This window comes from Octodon degus, unplaced genomic scaffold (genome assembly GCF_000260255.1).
Source record: "Octodon degus isolate 3935 unplaced genomic scaffold, OctDeg1.0 scaffold00059, whole genome shotgun sequence".
NCBI classification, from domain to species: domain Eukaryota; kingdom Metazoa; phylum Chordata; class Mammalia; order Rodentia; family Octodontidae; genus Octodon; species Octodon degus.
In genome coordinates this window covers 7,677,966-7,697,180 of record NW_004524635.1, presented here as the reverse complement: position 1 = coordinate 7,697,180, position 19,215 = coordinate 7,677,966, and the positions used below count along the sequence as shown (strand labels likewise).

Here is a 19,215-nt window from a genome sequence, read left to right as displayed (position 1 = left end):
AGCCCTCCTTTTTCTCTAATTTTGGTCTGCAAACTTAAGTTGTTAACCATCCAGAATACAAGCTTATTGTTATTACCATACAACCTAGGCTGTTAAGCTTAACCTCACTATTAATTAACTTTAGTCACACTGAATTTTTTTATTATTATTACTCAGTAAGTGCTGGTTTCTAACCTAAGTGTTGGTAGGGACAAAAGACAACTGTGAAATTTGAAGTGATTTCCCATGATGATTTAAGTCTTTCTGGTTTATAGTTAGTAAAGTGAAACCTTTAAAAATCTTATGAGCAGTGAGGAAATGAGGGTACAAAAAAGATTTTGGGGCCAAGAATGTAAATCTGTACCATGAATACAGTACTAAGTCAGTGGATCTACCTCTCACAATTTAGAATAATTACAGTCAACTAGATAATTTTACTGTAGCATGGGTTCTTTTTGTCATGTGTTCACCCTGTAATTAACAAGAGCAAACAAGGTGTGTGTCTGTGGGCATTTTTTTAGCATTCACCTGAGTTTTAAATGTCAATGGAAGATGGGAATTGCTTTGGGGAAATATGTATGTATGTATGTATTTATTTGGTATAAGATCTTGCTCTGTAGCTCAGACTCAGTGATCATCCTGTCTGAGCTTCCCCAGGACTGGGATCACAGGCAGGTTTTGGTGGCCAACAAGCTGGCATGGCATGCAGTACCAGGGATCGAACCCTGGTTCTTGAGCTTGCCAGGCAGGTGCTTAGACTGTTGAGCTATCTCCCCAACCCTAGAGAGTTTTTTTTTTTAAGGAACTTTAAAAAGTTTGACCAAGAGAACTGTAATTCTGTCTGTGCTAGAGTAGATTTTTAAACATCAATACCACTGGCTAACCTCTGATCTCTAGTGAAAGTTTTTGTGAAAGTCCGCATTCAGATGTTACATGTCTTTCATTACTATGCCACATATGCTTCTGTTAAAAAAAAGTCCATGACCTAAATTTCAGCTTGCCCATTAGAACTGAAGGAAAATTCCATGTGGTTACAGGTGTTGGTGCGTTGTAATTTCCTTGGACTCATAGGCAATCAGTGGTTTTCTATTTTTATTTTTAGTAGTGGAATCTTTTTCTTGAATGAAACTGTACAGAGTGCTTCAGAGAAGAAAGAGCTTCTGTTCAGAAGAGAGCCCATGTTCAGGCCTCCCTGGCTACAGTTCTCCCCTCCCACAATCTTCATCGCCCTCTTCTGGTTGTCAGGGAGCTGACAGTTGCTGGGTGAGTCCCCTCAAGCTCTATACTTAGGGCTGTGGCTCTGTCCACAGATCAACTAGAGTTACTGTGAAAACAGTCTGCTTATTTGAAGGGACACAGTCAGTAATCTAGTGGTATTTGGGTGGTGCTCAGGTTTACTGGTTCATGAAGAGGTAAGTACAGAAATTTTGCAGCAAGTCAGCATTGCCATGCCATTGGAGTGTCATGATTTGTCTTACTGGATTGGATTAAGAGCAAAAGTATCAGTCCATGACAGCTTGGAAATTAGAATAAAATATGTTTAACACCAAGAGTTTCAGAAGCACCACTGATGAATAAATACTTCTTTGTGTGGAACTGTAATTTTCCTCCAAATGACTGCATACGTGAGCTAATTCCTGAATACGACGCTCAGGATTACTATAATATCAATTACTTTGGTTTGTAAAGGAGCTTTATGGGGATTTGTTGAGCTACAAAGAGTAATGGCACAGATTTTTTAAAAATACATAATCCTTTTATCCATTCATCTCTTTAGTAGGTCTTTGATTCAATAAATATTTATTGTTTGCCTATCATGTGTCTGGTACATAAGAGAAACCCAATCCCTGGCCATATTAAGCAATGAAGCAATAGCAATATGGTCCACATAGGTTTACAATATCGACAGGACAAACCACTTTGTGGGCTCCCAGTGGGGACACAATCTCTAAGCCTAAAACTAAGTGGCTCTTAAAGAGCTAGTAATTCATAAACTTTGGAAAAAAATACTTGAATCTCTCCTATATTGTGACAATGTTTTTTGAGTGCTTAAACTGTACTGTGCTGTCCCCATGTACTGTTGTATGCGTGGCAGGTGTATTTGTGGACAAAACAGACACAGTCTCTGCCATCTGGGACTGATGATCCAGCTCAAGGAAACCGATAAGCAGACAAGAGGGTGTCTAGTGTTGATGAGCTCCAGGAGGAAAAGAGTGGGTGCTGTGGCCGTATGTGGATGAACATATTGCAGAGGTGCCTGAGAGCAGGCCCTGAGCTGCAACCCAAAGGACACAGAGCAGATGTCCCGAGAACAGGGGAGGGGAACCACACTCAGCAGGCATGGAGGCTTTAGGGAAGAATTGTTTTGGCCCAGCTGGGAGTGGCGTGTTCACGGGTGCATCTTAGTCCATTTTGTGCTCCTGTCACACAACATCACAGACCAGTTATTATATAGACGGAAATCTTTTCTCATAGTCTAAAGATTTACATGAGGTTTGTTGTGTGGGAGCACCCCTTCTCCACTTCCTGGATAGGGTCTTGCATCCTCCAGCAAGAAGCAGCATTGTTCTTTACCTGGAAGGACTGAAAAAAAGCAACGAGAACCCCTCCTGAAAGCCCTTGCAGGGCACCAACGTCCAGACCCAAGAAGGTGGCATGTTAATGGGTCCGTGGTTCTCCTAGAACATCTGTGTGGCTGAAGTGCAGTAAGCAAGAGGGAGAGGCCCGCAGGGACCAGAGCAGCTAAAGTCGTGGTGAGCAGCGGTATGGAGCCCAGTACAGGGAGACTGTAGGCCATGGAGGAGCATGATCTGATTTATGTTAAAAATATCCATCTGGTTAAGCAGAAGGGTGCGTGTGGGAAAGATGAGAGGCAGCTTGGGCAGTGACTCAGCACAAGTGATGGTGGAGTAGACAGTACCAGGGAAAGCAGGCAGGCTTTTGCTGGGAGCTTGAATGTGAGAAGCAGAGGAAAGAGAGGGGTCAAGAATGGTCCCTGAACAGGGCCAGCGAGATGGCTCAGTAGTATAAGCACTTGCCTGGCAAGCATAAGCGCCTGAGTTCAATCCCTGATTCTGCTAAAAAAAAAATGGTCCCTGAACTTTTTAAAAAAATATTTATTAATATCTACTTGAATTACATTGAATTAAGAAAATTTAAAAATATAAGCAGAACTGAATTACAGGATAGTTGCATGATTATAAATTTACTGAAAATCATTGAATTGTGCACTTAAGTGCATTAAATTATAGTATGTAAATCAGACCTCAACAAAAGCTTGAAAGAAAAGATAGACTGAGAAAATGTCACCAAAGAAAGGCAGGTCCCTGAACTTTTGTACAGCATAACAGGATGGTGATAGTTACTATGGTGAGAAGTGCTGGGTTATTCAGTCCTGGGGGTAGGGAGCTGGAGCATGTTTGGAACATGTTAAATTTGGAATGCCCATTCCACACCCAGATGGTGCCTCTGCAGATTCATGACTAGGTCTGAGTACATATATTTAGACTTAGGGGTGGTATGGAAAGCCACGGGACTGGGATGATTACCCAGGCAGTGATGGCAAACCTTCTAGAGCTTTCAGTGGTATGGACAGGGTACTGTGGCATGTGTGCCATATGTTTGCTACCACTGCCCTAGAAAGATGAGAAAGAGAAGAAAGGAGAGGAGACAGAAGAGAAGAGAAGAGAAGACAAGAGAAGAGAAGAGAAGACAAGAGAAGAGAAGGGGGCCAAGGGCTGAGCTACCTGCTAGGAGCTAGCATCTGGAGAGGCCAAGGTCCCAAGGAGAGAAATTTGACTCAGTAGTTGAGAGCTACTGCACTACCTGCCTCATTCAGTTTGTAATCACAGCCAACAAGTTTATACCCGATCATGCAGAGACCTTTCACATGGAGTTGGTGACCTAGTGGATAACGTGGCTGCTCTGCCCAGAGTTTCACTGATCCCTTAAGACACATGCCCTAGGTGTTGGCTTCCATGTCATTTTCCTTACAGCCACTACCTTTCCACTGTTGGAGATGTGGACCCTACTGCAAAGGTGCCTAACTAATAGCTGATGGTAGAGCACTACAAGAGCTGGCTTCCTTTCCTCTGAGGCTTAGTTTACTCTCCAGAGTGCCTCTCTGTGGTCACACAGAAGCTGCCTTGTGAAGGGGCCCTCAGTAGCACTTCTCCTGGTTCTACAGACATCATCTCCTTAGCGCATCATCTGCCTCAGGGAAGCTTTAGATATGCACTGTGCTTCCTCCGCCAATCTCCATGTCAGATGAGAATATTAGGAAAGTGCAATGGTTTGCTCTGAAATTTAAAATTGAGATTCCATTTAGATATTTTAGAACATTCCCAACTTCTCAGAGGTTTTCAGCAGTTTCCAGTGCACCAGCCATCAAGTGGAAAGGATTTTGTTTTTTAGCCTAAAGGCAATTATCTGTTTCTACAGATTCTGATAAATTTGTTTGCTGTTTAATTAAGTGAAACATTAGTTCTAGAGAGTTATCTGTATTCGCTCTTCCAGCTGATGAGTGCATGCAAATCTCAAATGGATAAAATTGTTGGATGATTATTTCCTGCTTGCAAACCCAGTCAATAAAGTGATGGGGATTAACAAGGGAATACGATGGGGTGTTTAGAGGGTTTGATGGTGATAAATGTGTCCACATGGCAGGAGGCTGTGAGCTTCTGCTCCCTTCTGCATGCATTCCACAGGGCAGCTTTCATTTCCTTCCAGAATAGTCTAGAAGTACAGTCTGAGAAGGAAGATAGCCCAGTAGCAGGTTGTATGTGGAATCTTACTTCTGTAAGGGAATAAGAAGCTAAATTGTGTTGTATCTACTTTGACTGGATTTACATTTATTTTGGAACTTAGAGGGCTGTTTTAAAATCAATATACAGAAAGTATTTGGGGCTTTTGCTTTTGAGCACTAATGCACAGATCCTCCACTCATCTATGTTTGACACTCTCCCCTTCTCTCCTTTCTTCTCTTTTAGAGCAAAGCAAAGGCTAAGTCAGATTTCTACCTGAACAACTCACAAAAAGTGTTTCAAACTTCAGAAATGAGTTTTTGTTTGCTGGTGCTGAGATCACATAACTCTGATAGCTTTCTTTAGTGCTAAACAGCTTTCAACCTGAGATCAGATACAATAAACAGTCACTAAGTATTTGCTGAGTGAGTGGCTCTGTGGTGTCAACCCTAGGTACAATCCTGAGGTTTTCATATTGTGCCTTTCCTTTTTGTGTACAGTGATGAAAGCTTTGGTCACCAAAAATTTTTGGAAAAATAATTTAAAATTCTTAAACTATCTTTGTGTATAATCCAAAATTAAATTTCTGTGTTATCTGTTGCAGGAAACACTCGTTGGGACATTCAGTTTCCTGTAAATACTTTTGAAACACTCGGAGTTTTGATGATAAATTTCACAATATGTTGAAACACATAACTATAAGACCATAATGCATGCTTTTTCATGCCTGAACTAAACCTTCAAGTCAAACTGTGGCATTGAAACACAATTGGGAAGATGCTTTTTGCTTCCAATTGAATGAAACCAGTATTACAGTTAACTCTATTTTCTGTTACTGCAAATATGAATAGTATCTTTAACTTTCTTTTTGTTTCTGGTCTGGAAATGAAAACAGTTGACTAGAAATTAAACAGAATAAAACAAACAATTTTTTTCTATGTCTACTGGTATACTCTTTTTTTTTTTTTTTCAGGACCAGGGATTGAACTCAGGCCCTTGAGATTGCCAGGGAAGCGCTTATTCTACTGAGCCATCTCCCTGGCCTACTCATACCTTTTGACTAGGGGTGAGAAATAGTATCAAAGTTAACACTAAGAAAGTTGACCCTGATAATACTAAAATGGTTAACACCAAGGACTGAAATGCCTGCTGAACTGTATCTCTGGGTTGCCCACTATCTGTGCCAGACCCTTGCAGTCACACAACTGGCTTTATGTTTACCAGAAGAACTTATGCCTGGGGTTGAGCCACGTAGATGTTCAAGTAGCGACTCTCAGGTTTGCTGAATTCTGGAAATATGGTGACATTTGGTGTCACTCTTGATGCTGAGTGCTTATTCTTGAGTGGGAGGGGCTTTCTCTGAAACTCTTAGGATAAGACCCAAGATAAGAGAGGAACCCTTTGAAGTGCCTGCATACAATTAGGCAGATTTGTTAAGAAGGACATGGGACAGCATAAAAGCATCATTGGAACTGCAAGGATCTGTTATAGACATTTATTTGCAAATCCAAAACGAAGTCATGCAAAACAGTATTTATCAAGGTCAACTGAAATCAAGAATGACCCAGAGAAGACAGACTCATGGGCTACTGTACACCGTGTCCTAAATGTCTCCGAAGCCCTTTGCAGGCAAACAGTAGATGGCATTCATGTTAACACTTTTATAAAGGAACAATTATTTTTCCCATGTTTGTATAGATGTGATAAGTGAATTTTATCTGTATTAGGACTATTTTGGTTTACGCAGCCCAGCTCAAAGTTTTCTTTCTGTTTTACTTTGAAAGGACTGAGATGTTAGTTTTGGGGTATTGATGTTTTACAATGCCTGATCAAGACAAAAAGCTGAAGACCACAGAAAAACCCACTGATAAAAAGCAGCAAGGAATCACCACCAGGTAACATCCATATCCTTTTCTAACGATTAACTGAAGTGGCAGCTATTGAACAGATCTAATGGCTTTTTGAGAAACTGAGTATTCAGACTGTTGATAACTGCTACCCTGGGTCACAGTGTTTACTGAAACATGGTCATTTCAGCAGTTCCAGGAGAAAGGGTTAGTGTGTATACGTTTGCCTTTGAAAGCGGACCTCTAGGTAGCAGTGGCATCTGTGGGTAACATGACCTTTTTCACCTGTGTTGACATTGTGTTATTCTTTTTCCCAGGGACTATTCAGATCTTAAAAGACTTCGGTGCCTTTTGAACGTTCAGTCAAGCAAACAACAGGTAGTGTTTTCAAAGAGTGTGTATATGTCCACAAAAGAGAAATCATGTGTTTTGGAAGGGATCCATCCATTTAACATCTTTACAAACATGATATATCTAGTTTCTTGTCTGTCTACACTTTCTCTTGCTTCTTCTAGCTGTTTCTCCCATACCTGAGTAGGGCTCTGCTAAGACACAGCCTCCACAGCCTTTTGGCTCTTCTTGTGCATGTGCTTGACTTTATCTCATGCTTGCCATCAATGATCCCAGCTACCATGCCTTTTCCTTTTTTGTCTACAGACAGCAAACTCTGTTGTTTGATGCCCATATTTGCCCCTTCAAACTGTAAGGAAGTTGGTTTTCCCAAGGCAGTGTTTCCCACATTTCTGTCTTTTTCCCTCCTGTGCTCTTCATCCTTCCCCTGCCAGGGCGCTGCTCTTGAGGCTGCAAATTGAACCTCACTGGAGAGGACAGGAGTGAGTTTTGACTATTTTTAATAATATTTAAATATTTTTTATTAGGGAAAGTATGTACTATTGCTTAATTTATGTCTAAATTTTTCACTTATTGTTGCTTCTGTACAATTATGAATAGTCATGGAATTAGAGGCCATCCAATGAAGTTTGGGTGTAATGGAGTAATGTATTAATAATGACAAATTGTGAACAGTTGTAAATACTATCAACTAGCAAATGGAGGGATGAGACTCTGGTTGTCTGCTTCTAAAGCCTACTATATTACACTTTTTATGTGAAATTATTTAAAGAACTTGTATAGTTGGGTAATTGAGCCCTGATGTTTTTTGTTACATCAATGAACCTTACCAAAGAACTATATTATTTTTATTCATTTATTTATTTTAGGGAAGAACTTTCTAATGATTTGCTGGCATATGAAGGCTATCTAGTGATAATCCATATTTAAGGAAACACTGTGTATCGACGCTTTACCTGCATGACATTGCTTGCTTACTACAGCTTTGACTTTTATAAGGATACTGGGACCTAGAGGAGTTGAATGACTTTCCAAGAAAATGCTGCCTGCTAATGGAGTATAGTTCTTAATCCAGACACTCTGTCATATTGTGTGCCTCTGGCTACTGAGATGTGTTTTAAATGAGTTGGAAAATAGAAGTACAGTTCAAAAAGATGTTGGGTTGGACATTTATTGGGTGTAAAAAAGTCCTTGAAATATCTTTTCTCTGGGAACCATTTTCTTTATATTAATAATAATAATAATAATAATAATAATAATAATAATAATAATTACTATTGTTGTTGTTTGGCAAGCTCAGGATGCCTTAAGGGCAGTCTGGTAAAGCATGAGGATCTGGGGATTGAACCACAGAATCCTGAGTCTGACTTTCCTTTATATTATTAATCCTCTAGCTTCAGATTATCTTAACTTCTTTTCTACCTGTTTCAGCAGTCACTTTACCTTTTTTCCTCTTTATATTAAACAAGAAACAATTGCTGAGAAGTTGCTGAAACAGTCTGCTTAGCTCCCTTCTCATAAATCTTCATCAATGATTGCTTTAGATCAAGTCCATTCTTTCCTGGAGAGGTATATGAAGTGATTCAGTCCACAGTTTTGGTTGTAGTTCTACCTTTTCCTGCTGTATGTCCCACAATATAACCATAATACCAAAGACTTCTGCTTTTTTGCTTTCTGTTCTCCTTTCCAAGGTTTCTTTACTATGAGTTCATACCTGTTCATAAGACCTAAATCTAATACTATCACCTCTACACATGCTCCAGTCTGGAAGTGACCTCTCTCTCCTCCCAAGGCACCTTCTTACACCACTGTAACATTCTTTCTCCCTTGCTGTGGAAGTCCCATGTACATGCCTTGCTTCCTCACGAGATCATACATTTCCTGCTGCCAGAAACTTTGAGTTTTGCCTCTGGTTCACAGTGTCCTCTACTCAGCAAGTTTTGGATCAATTTTTAAAAATTGCATCATGACTTTATTTTTGTATTTTAGGGAAGGGTCTACAGGGTGTTCAGGATCTCACTACTAGATTGGATTTGTAGTTATCCACCTGCTTACAACCTCCTAAGAGCTGGGATTACAGGTGTGCACCACCCCACCCAGTCTCAATTGTTTTCTCAGCGTGCCCCAGGGGCGCCTGGCACGGCAGGCCTGGGGTCCAAACCCCCAGCCCCTGCGCCTGCTTGCAGGTGCTTTAATCCCCTGAGCTATTTGGCTGGCCCTTGCATCATGACTTGAGAACTGGATCACCATAGGGCCTGTACAGACCTCTGGGCTGGGCAAAAGAAAACCTCAGTGGTGTTTAATTTTCATGTTTCGTTGCTTTGTTAAGCTCAAAGTTTTCAACTTTGAAGTACATCCTGACTAGATTTCTTTTGTCCCTTTCAGCACCACTTCTGTGCTAACACCTGGCGGGCTCATTTAAAGTTAATTTAATGATTTTCTCTCTCTAACCAACTTTAGAATTTGCAATCTGTTGTCTGACAGGTTCACATGGTGTATCATTTTGTTAACTCTTTCACACATACAAGAATGCATATTTGTAATGCCTGAATTATTCAGAAAGTAGACCTAAGATAAAAATGAAAACAACTGTCCTCAATTGGATAAAAGTTCCCAAAATTTATTCCTGTTTTTGTTCATAAAGCTTTAGTGAATTTTAAATTCTGAACACCCTATTCTCTTTTCATATGTCGAGACATTTGTATGGGGAGTATGATTCTGAAGAAAGCAACTCAAGAATTTATTTATACTTTGCTTGTCCTAGCAAGCTATAAAGAGGAAGGATATATAAACTGTGACAGATATCGTAAATTAAAAGTGAAGCCAAAGATAAAAGGAAAACAATGGATAGAGACAAAGTAGAGCTGAGGTCGGGCAGCAATGTCCAACAGAATACATGGGTGGGTCAGGCACACATTTGGTTCTGCAATTTCTAGCAGTCAGTGTGAAAAGGAATTTGGGATTGAGGTCTACTCATCTGAATTTGTGCTCTGACAAGATGTAGCTTGCATTTTTGAAGATGGGAAGATGGCCAGCTACTGGTTTTAGAGGAAATCTCCTGTGTTGGTTTAGGCTGAGCTGCAGAGAACTGGATGTCCTTCCTTTGAATCTCTTAATGAGTGAAAGCCTTCTTCGCTGATTGTTGCCTGGTATCACTAATTTCAGTCTTTGTGCTTGTGTCTGTCATATCTTGCGTCAGCACATTAGGATCTGACGTAGGATGTTCTCAGAGTCTGACAGACCTGGGAATAGAGATACACTGAGGCAACTTTGTTAAGACAAATAATTGAAGATAAGGAGCTGCTCTCCTGTTGTTCAAACAACATGAAATTGCAAAACTGGTTGGAAATTTCACCTGAGGTTTTTAGAAATCTTGAGGTTCTCTGCCTAGACCTAGAAGTCAGGTTTTTTCCTCCTTGTACTTTAGAGACACAGGAACTAAGCAATGTATTTGCAATTTTTAAAAAAGATGGAAGAAAGAAAACTTTGAAATAAAAGGGGTTTTGGTTGAGGTTGTGGGAAAGAAATCTATGAGGTATAGAGGTTTTCATGCTCTGAGGAATGATAAATAGGCCCAGATAATAGTGGTACAGGGAACAACATGGTCCTGAATAGATGATGTAAAGGATATGTGAATTGTGAGGGGGAAGAGGAAGCTTCTCCAGGCTTGAATGACCTACAAGGAGATGGATGTTGAAAAATGGACTGGTTTTCCATCTGTGGAACTTAGAGAAGAGGCTCTGTAGATAAAGTGAAGAAAATGACCAAATATCTGGAGGAAGGACAGTGGCAGTTATTTAGGAATGAAAGTGACTGGCCATATCAGTTGGAGGTGGTGATAAAGGCAGCGGACACTAGACAGTGTCTGAAGGGACAGCTAAGGGATTTTCCTTCTTGATCTCATGAGATGGGGAATGTCGACATTCCTGAGCAGAAGTGCTATAATCAAACTTTTAGGAAGGCTGGGCACCATGAAGCTTTTTCTTCAACTTCATTTCTTCCCTTTCCATTTGTTTGGCCTACAAAGCTCACATATTTGTTCTGTGTCTTCCAACGTGGATGATGCTCTCCCTGGGGAGATGGCTGACACATCTGTGTTTGGCCTGCCTTCTCTGTACTTCCCACTACAATAATGCCCTGTTCACTAGTTCTGCACCATGTTTCTTAGCCTGTCTATTGACTGCAATGCCCTGCTTCTGTGAGACTACAAACACTTTGAAGGACGGTACCAGTTTCTTCCACCTACCATATGTCCTGCATTTCAAACATCTGTTGTCTCTTGTCTCTGCTCCTGAAGTGTAGAGAGTATGAACTCATCTGGGGCTGTTTACTAGATCGATTTGTTGATTGGGAATGGCATGAGCATTCATTCAGCAGCTTCATATTTGAATACTTACTGTACACCATTCCCTGTGAGAGACACCGAGGACACAAAAGTAGATGTGTTGTGTCCAGGGTGGCTGAGTTAAGGGGATAAGGCTGATGTATAAGCTAGGCATTGTATCATCACGGTGTACCATGATAAATGCTGTGAGAGTGGTGAGCTCCTTACAGAAAGGCTCAGGAAGATGCTTGGGCCAAGCTGAGTTTTGGAACACAATGTGAGTTGTGGACTGCGCATGCCTACTGCAGAGGTCAGATCGCTAGGGGTGAACTGTGCATGCCTGTGCTACAGAGGTCAGAGGTCAGACAGCCACAGGTCAGAGGCATTAGGGAGCCAAATGCCCTGGGTTTTGAATTCATATTGCTTTCATCTGATGGTAACGTATTGCTTCAACACTCCACTTTAAGTTCCTGGTCTTTGTAACTGCAGGTGCCAACTCTGTCTTATTCCTTGAGTTGCCTTGAGTTGATTCTCCATACTAGCTGCCGCTCTGTCTCAAAGGCAATGGCTGCTGGCTGTGGCAACCTTCAGCCCTCTTCTTTGAGTGGTTCCTGTGTGTGCTCTCAGCACTGACAGCCTTCTCTCTTGTGAACAGGATTCTGGGAGCTGTATCAAGGGCTAGGGAGTCTGAAACTCTTTAGAACTGGAAAAATCACCTCAGATTTTCTCAGTGTTATGAGAGTTCATGTGTAACACAGGAAAATATTTTTATTGCTGTGACTTAATATCTAACATCATTTAGATTATTAGTTTACACTTGGAAACCACCTAATGTGAGAGGACAAATTTTGTTTATTTAGCAGATTCATCAGTATAGTGGGAATAATTACAAGGATTAAAAAATATAAAACAGAATTATGCTTCATAAGTAGTAATTCACAATAACTCTGAGTTAGACATTATCATTGCCATTTTAATGATGTGGAAAGCAGTGCACAGAGAGATTAAACAAATTTTTCAAGGTCATGGTGGATTTAAACCCACAGAATCTGGGAATTTGTTCTCTTAACTACTTAATTTTTTCTCTTAACCATTGCTGCCGTAAACACATATGCCCTGTTGTTTTATGGGACTTGTAGTTTGGCTGATTGAACTAACAGAGGAAGATATTTTTTACAGAATTGAATATGTATTAACATTTAAAAAATTCGGCTGTGGCTTTCATATGATGAAAAAATTTTTTTGCCAGCTATTAAACAACTTATTATATTTCATTTATGGGAAGTGAGTAATATTTTATTTTAATAAGAAAATAATGCTTTCATGTTGATTTCTATGTTATACCTCGGCGGAACAAGATACTAAGTATAGCATACTATAGCTTTATTTCATCATTATAGAGAATGGAATTATTCATTAAAAACTACATCTTTTGATATACTTGACTTACTTCATCTGTAGTAATTGTAGAACATTTTTCTTTGTACTTTGGAAAAAATGTGCTTAAGTTTGTGTGGTACCAGAAACAAATCTTAGGGTTTTCTCACTTATAAGTAAATATTGGGCAACAAAACTATTTGAATACAATAGCCTGACAATGTCTCATATGAGTAATTAACCAATTCATCCAATAGATAGAGACATAGTCAAGTTATAAATACTTTCAAAAATGTTTATTTTCCTTAAGGTGAGTACTGTATTTTAATGACTTTAATAAATAGTATTAAGTAGTTAGGATGTTCAGGCTGATAAATGTGACAGAGTTCTATTTACCATTATATCCCGGACATTCGGTAGGTTGAGCTGTGGTCTACTTGGGCAATGCTGCAGAACAGATGCCCGCATGAGGACTTATCTCAGGTAGGGCCCTTCCTTTGGTGGAAGTGAGTTCCACACAGGAGGATTCTCAAGAACCTGCTTCCCCAGCTTCACCTCAGACCCAGGGAAACAGCTCTGAACAGAAATAAGCAAGTTCCTACTTGTGTAGAGGTGAGATTTTAATCTGGGGAGCTGTAAATAACATGCATTGCATAAATAACTGCATGTACAAAACACAAACTCTAAGATACGGCAAGTGGTATTAAAAGTTATGAAGAAAAATTAGTGTACAGAAGATAAAAGTAAGTGCTTAACTCAAAGATGCTTAAATCTTTGAGAGCCCTACATTGATCACAGCTCTACCAGGGTGAGCTCATTCTACTCATTTGTCCTCCCCTCTTCCTCTCCTCATGTTGTTACTTTCTTTATCTTATGCTGCTCCTCACGTACTCTGGCTTCTATTTCTGTAGCTTCCAGCCATTAACTTTGAGAGCGCCCAAAATAGCATGACGAAGGCTGAGGCCGCCATCAAGGCGGGCAGGCACAGAGCTCGAGGTCAGTGGCACGAGTCCACAGAAGCTGTTGAACTTGAAAACTTTAGGTAAGAAATCTCCCTGCCCTTCAGCAACGTATCCCAGTTGGCTCATTTACATTTGTAACATTTGCTATAGTAAAATAACCGTCTCAGAAATGCATCATGGAGATTCTTAGCTTACGGTTTAGTTAGTGCTCAGACCACTCCCAGAAACAATGCACAAGTGACGGGAATAATAGTCCCAGGTGAAACTGAGGCATGCTGACATGTACTTGGCCTTCGTTGAATGAGGAAATGGTTCCAGATTGTTGACCTGGGTCAGCCAGTGCCAAGCTTTGTCCTAGCTTTTGGTCTCTCTGCTATTTGCTGGTAACAAGAAGACAAAAGAACCTGTTGCTGTACACAGATGTGGCTAAAGAGTGTGGCAGCCAAAATAATAGCAGTTTCCAGTCGTAAGAATAACAGCAGCTCTCCTTGAACACATGGCAGTCCCTGTTTATCCTTGTTGCCAGGTAGACCTAGAAGCCACGCATTCTCACGGGCCACTCCCGTCCCAGGATCTGGTTCTCTCAGTTTTACAATGGTCCTGGGTCAGCTGGCACCAAGTGCCATGTAAATAATGCTTTAGATGAAATGTCAACATGAATATTCCAGAATGATTCTCTACTTATTTCACCTGGTTTGTTCTCTGTTATTTTATAAATGGAAATGGTCTAGAAATCTATATGAAATTTCCTGGGTTTCATAGTTTTAAAGTATATATTTAATGAGAAACACTAAATATCTTTTTCTTATAATTAGTTCAATAGAAAACCTTTATAGCCCTTACCTGGTCAGGAAGGGGACATGCGGGATAATGTCATCTGAAAGACAACAAAAGCAGATGCCTACCAGTGACAACATAAGGTTGTAAAACTCACTTGCGTTTAGGTAGTGCATTCATGTAGTTCTAGTTTGTTTGGCCTAGATCTTAAAATTAGCCTATTTTGACGAGCACCAAAGTATTATAGACTGCATTAAATGTGATCCTTTTGTACATTATCTTTTATGCTCCCCTGGCTTTGAGGTGGAATGTCTTGAGAGTATTTTAAAATCTGTTTGGAGAACCATCGAGATAGCTCAGTGGACTAAGCACCTGCTTTGGCAAGTGCAGGCACCAGGGTTTGATTCCCCAGTCCCTCATGCCCAGCTGACCCCACCCCCAGGGCACGATAAGGCTGTGACTGAGTCTAGGCATGGTGGTGCATGCCGGAAATCCTAGCACTGGGGAGGCTGAAAACATGAGGATCACTACGAGCCCACGCTGTGTAGTAAGACCCTGTACCAAATAACATAAATGAAAACAAATTACTTTTGGTAAGATGGAATATCAGAAAAAAGCAACTACAATTGTAATATCTCCAAATTTTATTAAACACACATAAAACACAGGCAGTCAATAATCAGCACAGCTGAAGGAGTACAGATGGGAAAAATCAAGTAGGCAGTGTGACTAGAAGACTGTAAGCTGTCAGCCAGTCCCTATTACCTAGTAGGAAATGCAGGCGACTATCTGTGATTTAATATTGAAAGTGACAAATGGGGCCCAGGGTGAAGAGAAAGAGAAGGGAGAAAAAGTGCTCTTCCACTTGTTGCCCAGCTGTACAAGCAGTGGGCCTAGACATTCTTTCTCTCTTTATCCTTTTCTTCACTCCAGCCAATTTTAGCTGGTGTTTAAAAGTCATATTTTAATTAATATGGTAAAATAAAACATGTAAGTGCTTATAATCTTATTGTTTGTCTTCGAATTTCTAGTTTCTATTTCAACAGTTGATTCTTGCATTTAGCAATACGTTGAACCTCAAAATTCCAATTGTATTGGTCTGAAGATAGATGATCTTTACCATGGCAACATTGAGACAGCCTTAATAAGTTTTATTGCAAAATGCTTTTCTGTTTGTTTCATCACAGTATAAACTACAAGAATGAGAGAAATTTCAGCAAACATCCCCAGCATAAATTGTTTCAGGAGATCTTTACAGCCTTGGTGAAAAATAGACTCATATGCAGGTAAGAGTGTCCCTGGAAAGCAGATCTTTGCCGAGAATGACATATTTCACATGTCTTATATGTGGACTATGATTCAAAGCCATTTAGTAGATTGAGCATAATGTAAATTTAAAGTATAAAGTAGAGGGAAGGTTGTTTAGAAGGTGGAGAATGAGTAGGCATTGTGTTTGACCTGTCTAAAATTACTCTGGTTGGGCACTGAATTTCCATAAATTTGGTGACAGGTAAGGTAAAGTAGAAAGATGCTCATGTTGCACTGTTTCTCTTAATCCTGTTGTTCTGAGGTGAGCTATTCAAGGTGGAGTTCATTGTGTGGGTCCTTAGGAAAAAGACACTGGGTCATATCATGGACAGTGTCCTGCATGGTACGCTTTCATGATTGACATGATGACTGATTCAATGGACTGTCCCAGAAAAGGAAGGGAAACATGAGCATGGGATACCCAGTCCCAGTGACAGGACGATCCCTCTTCTTGGGATCACCTCCAATGTTACTCCCTTTGCTCAGTGACCTGCCTTGACATAAGTGCGGTGTTTGGGCCTGCAGAGGAAGGGTTGCTTAACATGCATTCTGGATTCATATATTGCATCTCATAGGCATCTTCAGGCGCTGGAGTATAGTTAGGGTTTAATTTTTATCCATCCTGAGAGGCTTCACTTGGAGCTGGTGGCTGGCTGCTGCTGCACAGGTAGGAAGGACCTTGCTTTTCCCTCTAACCTGGATGCCCAAGTTCCCTCCCAGAGGTATCAACTGCGAAGGTGTCAATAAAGTAAAATCCTGCTCCTTTGTGACTTCATTGAGATATCTGGATTACGTCTTGGTGATAGAGGAAAAAACTACTATTATGAAAAATAAAATAAAAATAAGAACGTTTATTTAATGCCTGAACCAAAATGACACCCTGATTTTGCCCCCCAGTGCAATAGCTGATGTTACACAGAGGAGAATCCTGATGGATCCGCCACTGAGAGTCACGTGCTGAGGACTTGCCAAGGTGGTGGCCTGGTGACTTGGTCTTTTAATACTGCACACATCCTGTTGAATGCATTGACTTAGTTTAAAACACTACAGGACTGGAATACCATCTGTCATGCTTTTATATTTGACTTCAGCCAAGAGTTATTAGGTTGGCCCAGATTATAAAAGAAATTTAAAATCTTTTCCCAAGTATGATTGGGTTATTGCTCAGTTCTTGATGATACACATAAAGATTGTTGAAAGATTAAGGCACATTGTGAAGGACTTGAAGCTGTCTTTGACTGTAGAATAATGATTAGCGGCAGAATAGCTATATGTGAAGTGTTATTAGGAAATGAGCTTTTAAAAATTTTTTGAGACAACTATCATGGAATCCTTAAAGGATACCTGGTAGGACAGTTGTCATTATTAAGTCAGTACTTTAGCGAAGGTCTTAGATGCAGAACTTGTTAGTGAAAATAACTTGACAAGAGTTGGCATTAACTGGCTAAAGAAGATCTTAACAATTCTGAAGTTAAGACATTTCTTATCTTAAATGATTAGCAGGGCATCTTAGATCGGATAGAATTACTTTTTGATAGTATGAGCCATCCCTGGAAATATTCAAACTAGGAAGAGATAGTTGTAGGCCTTCTTGCTTCCATAATACAAGAAGGCATTTAGGAATGCTGAGCATCAGGAGCATCCTTCTCTGGCATCTTTTGGCTGCTGACAGATTGCTATGTTCACTTCTATTCTAAAAGCAGGACTGGGTAGCAGCTAAGAATAAAGGTCTTCCATTGTCCCTCGCCTCATATAACCTTGCTAGGATGGCCTCACTGTCTTTGGTCTTCCTTATGACTTTAAACTTCAGAGTTGCAGCTTAGGGCTTTCTCTGGTATGGCTTGCTATCCCCTTTCTTTAGGAGTATTAGACATAATGTTGGGTAGGATGCTAAGATTCAGTTTCGTAAAGCAGCGAGGAACTACTGTGTTCAGAGAAGGGAGAAAACAGAGCTGGCCAGATAGCTCAGTGGATTAAAGCACCTGCTCAGGCAGATGCAGGGCCCAGGTCTCGATCTCCAGCATGCCGTGCTGGCCCTGCCCCCAGGGCGTGCTGAGAGGGCACTTGAGACTAGGCGTGGTGGCATGCTCCTGTAATCCCAGTGCTTGGGAGGCTGAAAACAGGTAGATTGCTATGAGTTTGATCTGTGTAGTGAGTCCCTAGAGTCCCTATACTAAATACATAGAAAAAAAAGGGAGGGGAACGCAAAGAAACAGAAGGGAGAAAACAAATAGTGGAGGAGGACAAGAGAATAAAGATACAAAGACAAATAGGACATATGGTTCCTTTCTTCCTGAAGAATCAGTCTGTTCTGACCAGTAAATAAGTTACCCACATCCCACTAAAAGGGAAAAAGTGAGAAAAAGAAAAAAATTATATATATATATATATATAATTTATATTAAGACAATTAAAGGCCAGATGAAATTTTGTGTGTGTGTGTGTGTGTGTGTGTGTGTGTGTGTATAGGATCTTTGGTTTTTAGTCCAATTCCTGTTGTAGACAAGACTGGCATTATTTATGATATTATGATGCTTGTTTACCGTAAAAATGTGGCTGATTTAAAACATTGATTCACACATAAGCTGTGAGCCATTCCAACTCCTTTCTCAGTTTCTGCTTTCTAGTTGTGAGGCTGCCGTTCCTCTTTTCCCTCTCCTTTCCCAGCTGCAGTCTCCCCTCATCCACACTTTAGGCCACTTCCTTCTAGGTTCTTTTTGAACTGGCCTGGGATAGCTCACCCATTCTCAGAAAGACTGCCAGGTGGCAACTGAAACTAGGCAGACTTGTTAATCCGGAGTCAGATAAGGTAACTGCAAATACGCCACAGTAAATCTGAAAGGGCAAGGGGGAAGTACTGTCCCTGAACCTAAGGTTACACCCCACTGACTAATCTTGATGTGTGGCAGAATATGAAAATAATTTAATCTTCCAGCCTTTCTTTTTGCAATCAAATAATGTCTATAGAACAGTTTTATGTTAGAAAACAAACTTACCTCTGTTTATCTCATCTGGCTGAACAAGAAAATAAAACACACTTGGAATTCAAAACCACGTTGTTGGAAGGTTGTATAGTGAAGTAAAATCTGTTTCAGCATTGCTATATTCTCTAGTACCCAAGCACTTGTACGACGGAGCTCTACTCAAACGTCTTTTCGGTGTATCTGCTTCACTTTGCTCCCTCTTCATTGCTCTGTTGTTTTCTGGCTTAAACATTATGTAACATGGTGAGAATATAATTTACCTTGTGATGTCGACTTGAACATCTGGCCAGAGATGACAGGGTTTGGTGAAGTTACAGAAAGTGACAGTGCTGGACTGGTGGAATGTGACAAATAACGCTGTGGTGAAATTAGGCCCCTTGACATCTGATGACGAGACGGTATTAACAAGGAAGACAGCAGGATGGGACCATAAGAGTTATGTTCGGAATAACAAAAGTCAGGAGCCTTTGGGGGCAGAGAAAAGATGAATTTTGCTAATACATTGACAAAAACAAACCTCTCTATGCTACCAAAGTCAGAATTGAATTAAAGGATGATATATAT

At 40.4% G+C, this 19,215-nt stretch overlaps 1 protein-coding gene across 4 annotated transcripts in view; it reads left to right on the top strand.

Moving 5' to 3' along the window:
- Nek10 (NIMA related kinase 10) overlaps positions 1 to 19,215 on the top strand; it is a 314,976-nt gene that overhangs the window by 13,867 nt on the left and 281,894 nt on the right. For 2 of the 4 annotated variants that reach the window (XM_004634199.3, XM_023718527.1), the window contains exons 2-5: positions 6,506 to 6,616; positions 6,886 to 6,946; positions 13,532 to 13,662; positions 15,547 to 15,645. In XM_004634199.3, the coding sequence (XP_004634256.1) occupies positions 6,543 to 6,616; positions 6,886 to 6,946; positions 13,532 to 13,662; positions 15,547 to 15,645 (365 nt within the window). In that variant the 5' untranslated portion in view covers positions 6,506 to 6,542. Of the gene's footprint in view, positions 1 to 1,081; positions 1,243 to 5,070; positions 5,147 to 6,505; positions 6,617 to 6,885; positions 6,947 to 13,531; positions 13,663 to 15,546; positions 15,646 to 19,215 lie in introns of those variants that run through there. The other 2 variants (XM_023718528.1, XM_023718529.1) reach the window with 2 other exon arrangements.